Below are 10,639 nucleotides of genomic sequence, written 5' to 3' on the forward strand. Positions count from 1 at the left end.
CATCAATCGAGCCCCCAAAATAAACACCCTTCCCCCCCACCCCCAAATAATAATTAAAAAGACAGACATTCCCCCCACCCCAAATGTTTGTCCATGAGTCAAAATATTCAAGAGTGCAGGATTAAGAAGAGTGGCTTTCACTTTTCTTCTTCTTCTTCCCTCTCAGTATCCAGTGGGAAAGTCGTCGAATTCAAACCTTCTTTCCTTCGGGTTTTTTTCCCCCTTTCCCTTTTTATTTCTTCACCCCGTTCGACGAACACCTTCATCTCTCCTCCTTTTTGGACACTTTGGAGGAATGCCATGCTGTAGAGCTGTCGAATGGAAAAGACATAGGACGTTTTAAAAAAAACACTACCTCCTCACAAAATGGAAGGAAGACGAGCAAGTAAGATGGAGCACATTCTAGGGATGTGGAGAATTCCAGCCACACTTCCGGGGGGGGGGGGCAGCATCTTAACACTCACCGGATGAAGGTTTTGAAGGCAGCCGACTGGGGGTTGATACAGAGAGGGACCCGCTTACCCCGCTGCTGGTCCAAGATAAACCTGTGCACCAGTTCTGGAAAAGAAGGGATCCCTTTCATTCTTCTCTCTTTCTGTTGCATCCTCTATGGTTTCCCCATTTTGTCCTGTCCTAGTTATTTGTTCTCTTCTTTTTTAAAAAAAAATTAACTGGAGGTGGTCTGCACAATCTGCAAAAAAGGCCAGGGGGATGGGACCAGACTGTGCTTTCCTGCTGGCCACCACATTGTTAAGACTGAAGTGCAGCAAATCCATTAATATAAAGGCTGAATCGTGTGAACAATTCCTGTTTTGTCCACACAACATCGATCCTGTCTACGTGGGTGGGACTGGGGGGGGCCGTGGCTCAGTGGTAGAGCCTCTGCTTGGCATGCAGAAGGTCCCAGGTTCAATCCCCGACATCTCCAGTTAAAGGGACGAGGCAAGTAGGGGATGTGAGAGACCTCTTCCTGAGACCCTGGAGAGCTGCCGCCAGTCTGAGTAGACAATACTGACTTTGATGGACCAAGGGTCTGATTCAAGTATAAGGCAGCTTCATATATTCATGTGTGGAAGATGAAGAAAAAGAGAGTTGGTTTTTATATGCCGACTTTCTCTCCCACTTAAGGAAGACTCAAACCGGCTTACAATCACCTTCCCCTCCCTACAACAGACACCCTGTGAGGTAGGTGAGACAGAGAGCGTGACTAGCCCAAGGTCACCCAGCTGGCTTCATGGGTAGGAGTGGGGAAACCAACCCATTCACCAGATTACAGTCCACCACTACCACCCACCACTCTTAACTACCACACCACGCTTGCACTCCCTGAAAGAGCTTCTAACGGAAGTGTTATACATATGTCCTACTCTTATAAGGTCTCCCACAGAGACTGCTGAGCACATCCACATCTGTTTAATGCCTGAGTATCTGGCACCCTCAGCCTAGGTTGATACCTGCACACATAGTATTTGAGAGACTTATACTAACCAGTATTACAACAAGACAGGATTTGAGCAAGGCTGTCAAAGATAGGACATTTTGGAGGACTTTCATTCATGGGGTCGCCATGAGTCGGAGGCGACTTGACGGCACTTAACACACACATTACAACAAGAACCTATTATACCAGATGTTTGAGTAATTGGGTATAGAATCTACAACATATACACATGCCTGGTTGGGTTTGAACTGTTTGTATTTGCATTCATTAATGTATTTCTGTAAATGTGTACAGGCTTAACAAAGGGTTTAAATTAACCGCTGATGAAGGCCCCATAGGCCGAAACACGTTTGGTATGTGGTTACAGTTATCAATCTCTGGAAATGCCATTGTGCTATTTTAATGTTTTTAAATAATTTTAACTTTTATATAGCGCTTCTAATAAATTATACTTTCAATATTCATACAAAGACTTATATATTTTCTTTTAAACCAACCTTGGGTACCCAGCTTTTGTTTTTAGGATGGGTTTTATTCCCCTCCTTTTTTTTCTTCCACCCTCAGCCTATTCATTGGTCCTATGCAAACGCTGCCCCAACCCAGATGGCCCAGGCTAATCAATTTCGTCAGATTGCAAAAACTAAGCAGGGTCGGCCCTGGTTAATATTTGGATGAGAGACTGGCTCAGGAAGTCCAGGAAGATCGGAGACATTTTTAGCCAGCCTTTTCTCCTGCGCAGGCCTCGAGATGGCTAACAATCAGAGCTAAGAAACAATTAAAAATTCACACCAGTTAAAAAAACATCAAGAGCCCCAATTAAGACAAGACAGACTACCTTTGACCTGCCAGACCGACGTGAGATTCTTCTCATAAGAGCCATCAAACTTGGGATCCGCCCGGGGCTCAAAGTCGCTGGTGTAGACGCGCCCCGAGGAGACGGAGAAACAGCAGGTGCACATGCAGGTGTGGTAACGCAGCCTCCCCTCGTCCAAGTAGGGGTGAGAGAGAGCGTCCTTGGCAGAGATCCTTTTGGCCTGAAGGTCAGCGAACAGAATTCAGAATGAATAAACGCGTGTGAGAAAATTTTCTCTGGGACAGCACGTCCCCTCTAGAACCAAAATCACGTATGCATTGTAAATGTGAATCAACCAGGGTGTCGGCCGCTGAAGATGTACATCTGAAGCCTGCCGTGCTTTTGAAATTTCCACTGCCAATGCTGACAGATCAATACCATCATCAATGTACATCGTATTTTACATTACAAAAACAGATGCTCCAACTGCAAGGCAACCTACAGGCAAAACTGCAGCATAAAAGAGAACTGATATTTATGTTTCAAAAGGCACCTGTTTTGGCTAAAAAAAAAAACCTCCCCCCCTCCCCAGAATATCCCATATCTTGTGACCAGAATTTAAACACACACACCCACACACACCACAGCTAAACATTCAAATCAGAATTCAACCTATGAAACCTGTAGGGAAATGTGAATATCTGCTTCAATCACCAAGAACATAAGAACATAAGAAAAGTCCTGCTGGATCAGACCGAGGTCCATCAAGTCCAGCAGTCTGTTCACACAGTGGCCATCCAGGTGCCTTAGGAAGCCCACAAACAAGATGAGTGCAGCAGCACCATCCTGCCTGTGTTTCACAGCACCTAAGATAATAGGCGTGCTCCTCTGATCCTGGAGAGAATAGGTATGCATCATGACTAGTATTCATTTTGACTAGTAGCCATGGATAGCCCTCTCCATCATTAACATGTCCACTCCCCTCTTAAAGCCTTCCAAGTAGGCTAAAATTATATCAACCGCTGCCTTAAATGAGCGCTTCAGATTAAAGACAGTTAAAATCTGAATTAATTACTCCCAACTACAATTCGCCAGGCCTAGAAAAACCTAGATTAACATAGCCCATACCCACCGAATTAGGAGAGCCTTCACTCTGGCAAGATGTGAGGCTATGCCCTCGGCATTACTGGACGGCAAATACAAAAAAAAACCCATATCTAGAGAGACTGCCCATGTTTCATGGGAGAGGTGGAGACAATGAAGCATGTCTTTTTTCGATGCCCATATCATAGTGGTCTGAGGGTTAAGTTTGTCCATCCTATAACAGTTAAATTCACAGAAAGTCCAGAGCAGGTATGGCTGGATAAATTATTAATTGACGAAAACCCTATGATCTCAAAACAAGTGGCCAGTTTTTATGCTGGGGTGATAAAAACCCAGAGCAAGAAAAAGGCCGATGGAAAAGATCAGGAAATTTAATAAGCATAGAAACTCTGCTTCAAGTTTTATACTGCAGATAGTATTTTATTTGTCTTGTTACCAGTTTTAAATGTAAGGTTTGAGATTTTGGATTTGTAGCATAGCAATGCAAAGGGAGACTGCAGCCAAGAAATCAGAAGGAGATTGAGACTGGGAAGGGCAGCCATGAAGGAGCTAGAAAAGATTTTGAAGCGTAAGGATGTGTCACTGGCCACCAAGATCAAGTTAATTCATGCCATCGTATTCCCTCTTACTATGTATGGGTGTGAAAGCTGGACAGTGAAGAAAGCTGATAGGAAGAAAATAGATTCCTTTGAAATGTGGGGCTGGAGGAGAGTGTTACGGATTCTGTGGACTGCCAAAAAAACAAATCAGTGGGTTATAGATCAAATCAAGCCTGAACTGACCCTAGAAGCTAAAATGACTAAACTGAGGCTATCGTATTTTGGTCACGTCATGAGACGACAAGAGTCACTGGAAAAGACAGTCATGCTAGGAAAAGTTGAGGGCAGCAGGAAAAGAGGAAGACCCAACAAGAGATGGATTGACTCAATAAAGGAAGCCACAGCCTTCAGTTTGCAAGATCTGAGCAAGGCTGTCAAAGATAGGACATTTTGGAGGACTTTCATTCATAGGGTCACCATGAGTCAGAAGCGACTTGACGGCACTTAACACACACACAATGCAATGTTATATTTACTGGCCTATGACTGCAATAAATTATTATTATTATTATAGCCCATACTCGGCCCCTTCCCCCAATGATACTCAGGACCAAAGTAGAGGGCCGCTGCGGTCCCCTGGGTGAATTCTAAAACTAGAGTTGTGCATACTTTTCCTGCACACGGTACAAACCAGGAGTGGTTGCATGTTCAAAGCTCTGGCCTTTGGTTTGGCATCCCAAGACTGCCAAGATTGCCTGTTAGGCCACCCTGGCACCTCAGAGAGGGAGGAACCCCCAACCCCCTTGACTCACTGGCATGAACTCACCGGGTCAAAGACCAGCATCCGGCAAAGCAGATGGATGGCTTCGTGGGTGGCTTCTCCCGAGAGCATGTAAAGGACAGACAGCGATGGCTAGAAGGCAACGGAGATGAGAAACCGCTGAGGGGTGTCGGTATCGTGGTTCCACCCGCCCCTGCTTTTCCAATTGACCAATTCTTCTTGCCCCCCCCCCTACACCCCACCCACCCCAACTGTACTTACTGGCTTGTGACTGCCACGCAGTATGTGAGCGCGGGCCCCCTCGCAGGCCGAATGGAGGGCAGCCACCGGAGGAGTCCCCAGGAGATCCGTAATCAGATCCAGCTGCCATCCGCAGGGCAGGCAGGAGCGACAACCAACAGGGTAGGGATGATGAGGGAGCACAGATGTAGGAGAGAAAGAAGTTTACTGTCAATTCCTGCTGCTTTTTCCAGGTTTACATCACCCCTGACATGGGATCTTCATAAGACTGTTTCTTGACTGGCGCCAGAATGTAAGAATCAAGAGAACGGTGTGGTGGAAGCTTTGGCCTCCAGATAAGGAATAGAAGGACATTTCAGTTCCCTCATTTATCAGCAGATAGCTCCAAAATCCCCAAGTCTCACTAGCTGGAAAATGGATTCCTTTTGGCATCATTAAGCATCACAACAAATATCATCCCTCCACTGACAGCATCTGATAGCCATGATAATGCCTGTAATTCTTATATGGCACCTAGCGCCGACCCAGGTTGATCAAAGTTCCTAGAAAGTCCAATAAGTGATGACATTTTTATCCCATCTAGTGACATGTAGATGGAGGAATTGCTCTTTGGCGTCATCTGGTGGACATTTTGTTAGATTACAAGCAATGGTAATGTGAAATACACATTGTCGCCATATAGTGTACACATATGGGACTACATGCAGCATCTCCACTGACAGCATCTGGTAGCCATGATAATGCCTGTAATTCTTAGATGGCACCTAGCGCCGACCCAGGTTGATCAAAGTTCCAAAAAGTCCAATAAGTGATGACATTTTCATGCCATCTAGTGACATGTGGATGGAGGAATTGCTCTTTGGCGTCATCTGGTGGACATTTTGTAAGATTACAAGCAATGGTAATGTGAAATACACGTTGGCGCCATTTAGTGTACACATATGGGACTACATGCACAAACACACCTTCCCCCAATATTGACCCATCAACTACAGGTACCTGCTGAATGGGACTCTGGGCCTGGAAGAGGATCCGCCTGCCCAGGAGCTCAGCAAAGATGCAGCCCACAGACCAGATGTCAATTGGGCGCCCGTAGTGCCTGGTACCCATCAGGATCTCAGGGGCCCGGTAATACTGAGTTACCACCTCTTGAGTCATGTGCTGAGACTCATCCGGCTCCTCTACCCGGGCCAAACCAAAGTCGCAGATCTGAAAGAAAGACAGGGGATATGTTACACACTGGAGCAATCTAGAAGGATGAAAGTTGAAGAGATGTGGTCCTAATTAAGCCCTTGCTTCTCTCCACTATGTACTGCTCACTGCCGAAATCAATGAGTTCTCTTGGTGGGATGCCTTTATTATTGTTTCATTTTGAAAATAAGAGATGCTGTCATTCAAACCTGCTTGGAAGTTGCATCCTCTCCACCTAGGAATATTTCCTTTCTGATTCCAGGTGTGTGTGGAGGCTTGCTGCGGTTATTCAGTGATAGCTAAGAATGAGAAAGAACTGGGCATGTCTAGGTGTCCCAGTTTCCCCTCACTACTCTAGCAAGGTGCTTCTACAAGGTGAATTTTAATTTTACACAGGCTTGGGTGGGAACAAAATGAGGTCAGGATTGGGTAGCTGCGTGCAAGTCACCAGCGAGAGGTAAGATTTGAACCTGGTTCTTCTAGAGCTCTAACAAATGGAAAACTTAAGGATTGTCCCTCATCAATCAGGAACATGCCTACACCAGAGAGTCATGTGTAAAGCAAGCAGTTTAGCAGCCCAACAGAAGCAGCTCCGCTACTCAATTGTGTTATTGCTTTGTCCCCTCCACTCAACCCACCATCCTGGAGAAATCCCACCAACATGAACCCCATTCCATTCCTGCTCTTCATATGTGTCTTCATTGAGTGGCGATGGAGAGGTTGCCACTTCCAAAGCTCCCCCTGGTGGCTGTGAAGGTCAATTACCTTGAGGACACAGTTGCTGTTGACTAGCAAGTTCCCAGGTTTGATGTCCCGGTGAAGAACACCGGCAGAGTGCAAATATTTCAGGCCTGGTGAAGAGAGAGGTGAAGAGAGAGGAGGGGGAGAGCAAATGAGATTTCTTCCAATTGGGGGATTAAATAAGGGTGTATTTTGGCCCCTTATCTCTTCAATTTATTCATGAACTTGGCACCCGCTTGGAGGACGGCGGATGGCCACAAATTCACTCAGTAAGCATCATGGCCGAGTGGGAATCCGAATGTTGCCCCTCCCATCACCCTGAAATCCCACAACCACCTGTCCTTCTTCGTGGGCCCTACTGTCAGAAGTAAAGTGAATGACTACTAGGGGCAGGACTTTTCCAGTGGTGGCACCACAACTCTGGCATTTCCTCCCCACAGCTGCACACCAGGTGTCAGTGCTATCCAGCTTTAGGTGAGGACTTCCCTTTATACCCAGACGTTTGATCCCCCCCCCCACCACTTTGCTTTCTTCTGTAAGAAGATTGCTAGTCTATATTGTTTTCACTGTTGAGTTGGCTTTTAAGGGACTGTGGGGTGTGTTTTTTTAAAGGGAGGATTTAAAATGTTTATTTTTTTTCCATGGTGGTTTTATTTATATATTTTAATTATCCGTTTTACACTGTAAACCACTATCTGCCGAGAGCTGGCGCCACAAATTTGAGGAGCAAAGCAGCAAAGCAGAAAAGTCAGGCTTACCCCTGAGGATTTGATAGAGAAAGACCTTGATGTGATCGGCGCTGAGGGGTTGTGGAGACACAATGACTTTGTGAAGGTCACTTTGCATCAGCTCTGTGATGACGTAACTTGTGGGGACTGTCAAGGAGAGCAAGACGGGTCGGAGAATGTGGTGTACCCCCTCCCAACACTCCCGATCATAAGCAAAATGAAAAACCGGTTCCCCGCTTGCTAGCTGTCCACCTGGCAATCCAGGAAAGCTGACAGAGGATGATATGAATCCAAACAAGGAATGGCTCAAATACCAATAGCAGGGAAAAAATTTGTAGAATGAAAGAATGTTACACAACTGGGAGAACAGAAAAAGCTGGACTAGTTCAGGGGGGAATAAGCCCAACATGAAAACAGAGCAAGATAAATAAAGACAGAAGAAGAAAATGAAGTTTTAACAGGACCAGACAGAAAAAACACAGTTTCAGCAGAAGAAAGTTCAGCGAAGGGGAGGAAAGAAGGTAAAGAAATAAGGGTACTTTACTAGGAATAAAAGGCACAGAAAGGAAGAAATGATAGCAAAAGGAGAGGCAAAAATGTAACAGAGGAGGCCAGGGGAAAGGAAGCAAAATCACATCAGAGACAGCCCCTGATTAGCGGTGGAGAAACTGGGCAAGCGGATGCCAAGTAAGCCTGGCAGAGATTGCAAATGACGGAAATCAAACCAGGGATAGGAATAAAAAGGCATAATATAAATCAAAAGGAAACCTCCCCCTAAGTGACGGAGAGAAATATACCCTCCCAATTAAACAAGCATTAAGAAAACAAGAAAAAGGTATAAACAAAATAGGAAAAGGGCAGCAAAGGAAAGCTACCAAAGTGAGAGTTGGCAGCAATGTGTGAGGCATTAGCCTGCATTTGGGGTGAAGGATACATCTCCTCAAAACAGTCAATTTGCGGAGGTTGGAGAATGTCCAGCGCCGAAAGGACCTGAGGGGAGAAAGAACGCAATCACATAAGGGAAACCTCTTCAGCATACCGCCACAGAGAGGTGGGACGAGAGACCTCCCTGTTGGCAAGATAACCTAGAACCGGTCGAACAACTCAGGTTTCCCAACTCCCTCACCGAGGCCAGCCCCAAAGATTTCAGCATCTGAGGCGGAAAGGTCCAAAGGTTCCTTCCCCCAACCCAGCAGCACTGATACAACAATAAAACTAAACAACTAACCATTCCCTGGTTTTTAACGCCACCAAAAACGTGATGCCGAAGGGGGACGTCACACTCTGCCGAATGGTGGAGCCGGCCCTGCCTTCCCCCCGCCCCTGTGCCCACCGATACCCACAGCAACGTCAAGAAACCCCTTCTCAACAGAGCAAAAGCCAGTTAAACAAGGCAACTGCCTCTCACCCAGTCAGAATTTATATCCTTTCTTGCCCCCGTACGACGGTCCTAGGGCCAAATTCTTAGCAGGAATATTATCCGTTAATACGGCATATTCAGGTGAGGATAAAAATAAATTTCTGCAGTCTGACACAGATGCTTATAGATCACAATGGATAGCCGTGTTAGTCTGTCACTAACCGTTAAAAAGAGTAGGAGTCCAGTAGCACCTTAAAGACTAACAAAATTTCTGGCAGGGTATGCCTGAAGAAGTGAGCTGTGGCTCACAAAAGCTGATACCCTGCCAAAAATGTTGTTCGTCTTTAAGGTGCAACTGGACTCCTACTATTTTCTAAAGATAGGGTTTTTTTGTTTGCCCTAGCAGCAAAGAAAATAAGATCTAAGGTTTCGGAAGGAGCTATCAATTAAGTTTAAAACTACGAGTTCGTATATGTTAGTATATTTTAGTGTCTGTTTTAAAATTTGAATGGCTGATTTGCTTTATTGATATGTTATTATGTTTTAGCTATTTGTGATGGCCAACGGCCACACACAATAAATTTTCTGGACTTCAGTATTCCAGACCCCCCACTCCAAATTATCACACACACCCCAAGACCCCTCTCCACACACCCACGCAAACCCACGTTGTCGTGCTTGAAGTAGCAGAGCATTTTCAGCTCCCTGAAGACCCGTTTACAAGAGACCAGGTTCTGGAAAACGTTGGGCATCTTTTTGAGTGCAACTCGTGATCCGTCTCGGGGATCAGTCACCGACCTGCAGAGGCACAGGGGGAAAGACATCGCACCTTTCAAGTTATAATTCGCGGCTCCCCGCCCCCCCCCAATCCTCCAGCCCTTCCGGTCTTCAGCCTGCAAAAGAAAAGACCTCTGCCACTCACCAAACCACGCCAAAAGCTCCGTAACCGATAGGCCGGTCCGGTTCGGGCTCCACCATCACTGCGGCGCCAGGGCCCGTCGGCTGCTGCTGGGGGGAGGCTATCTGTACCCCATTATTGCAATAGAACTTCTGCCCCCCACCTAGCCCAGCAGCTAGAGGGGGCTGTATTAATCCAGTGAGAGCCCCGAAAACATTGCTACAAAGCTGGGTTTGCAGGGGATGGTTGGGGTCCTGAAAAGCCATCGGGCCAATGTGGGGGTGGGAGGAATACTGGGTTTTGGATGCTGGAGGAGGAACTGAATGTGCGAAGTGGTCTTTAAGCGGAGATGGAGGTAAGGAATGTGGGGAGTATACGAGTGGGGAGAATTTCGTGGGAGCGCAGCTAAGAAGGGCTCACCGAATGCTGAATACAGGACTCCGGGAAAATACGCTAACCGACCCGATAAGGGATAATTTGACGGAGGTCAATTTCAAAGCAGGTTTTGGGGGCAAAGGATCTTGAAAATGTTGCAGGGGGGGGAGCTTCGAGTCAGACTGGAGTGCTGGGGGAAACGACTGGCGTTTTCAATCAAGAAATCCTGGGCCTGGGATTGTTCGAGAAGTTTTTAATAGAAGGCAAAAGGGGCGCTCCAGTTTTAGCTGTGATCGGGAAACCTGTAATCTGTTTTAGGAGGTAATTACAAAGTCTGGATTCTATAGGAATGTCATGGGGGACCCAGCCTTTCCCGTGCCGTAGGGCTGAAAAATGTGGGGACCCCCGTGGACATAAATAGGGACGAGAGCTGCAACTTTTGGAGGAA

The 10,639-nt window shown here is 46.4% G+C and overlaps 1 protein-coding gene across 1 annotated transcript; it reads right to left on the reverse strand.

The window, feature by feature from the left end:
- Positions 1–221: 221 nt before the first annotated feature.
- On the reverse strand, positions 222–10,094 carry LOC130489616 (serine/threonine-protein kinase NLK2-like). Its single transcript, XM_056863376.1, has 11 exons — positions 9,841–10,094; positions 9,587–9,716; positions 8,493–8,548; positions 7,589–7,695; positions 6,855–6,940; positions 5,898–6,107; positions 4,920–5,021; positions 4,704–4,790; positions 2,277–2,475; positions 465–558; positions 222–311 (listed from the first exon to the last, which is right to left on the reverse strand). The coding sequence occupies exons 1-11, from the start codon at positions 10,080–10,082 to the stop codon at positions 263–265; spliced, it is 1,362 nt and encodes a 453-aa protein (XP_056719354.1). The 5' UTR covers positions 10,083–10,094; the 3' UTR covers positions 222–262.
- Positions 10,095–10,639: the final 545 nt, after the last annotated feature.

Source organism: Euleptes europaea, chromosome 18 (assembly GCF_029931775.1).
Source record: "Euleptes europaea isolate rEulEur1 chromosome 18, rEulEur1.hap1, whole genome shotgun sequence".
Taxonomy (NCBI): Eukaryota; Metazoa; Chordata; class Lepidosauria; order Squamata; family Sphaerodactylidae; genus Euleptes; species Euleptes europaea.

Excerpts from the sequence above, each read along its gene's own strand:
- LOC130489616 (XM_056863376.1), bottom strand. The coding sequence starts at position 10,082 with ATGGCTTTTCAGGACCCCAACCATCCCCTGCAAACCCAGCTTTGTAGC. Across the intron at positions 6,941-7,588 it reads TCTCTATCAAATCCTCAGGG|GCCTGAAATATTTGCACTCT; the intron begins GTAAGCCTGACT and ends TCTCTTCACCAG. Across the intron at positions 2,476-4,703 it reads GGATGCTGGTCTTTGACCCG|GCCAAAAGGATCTCTGCCAA; the intron begins GTGAGTTCATGC and ends GCTGACCTTCAG.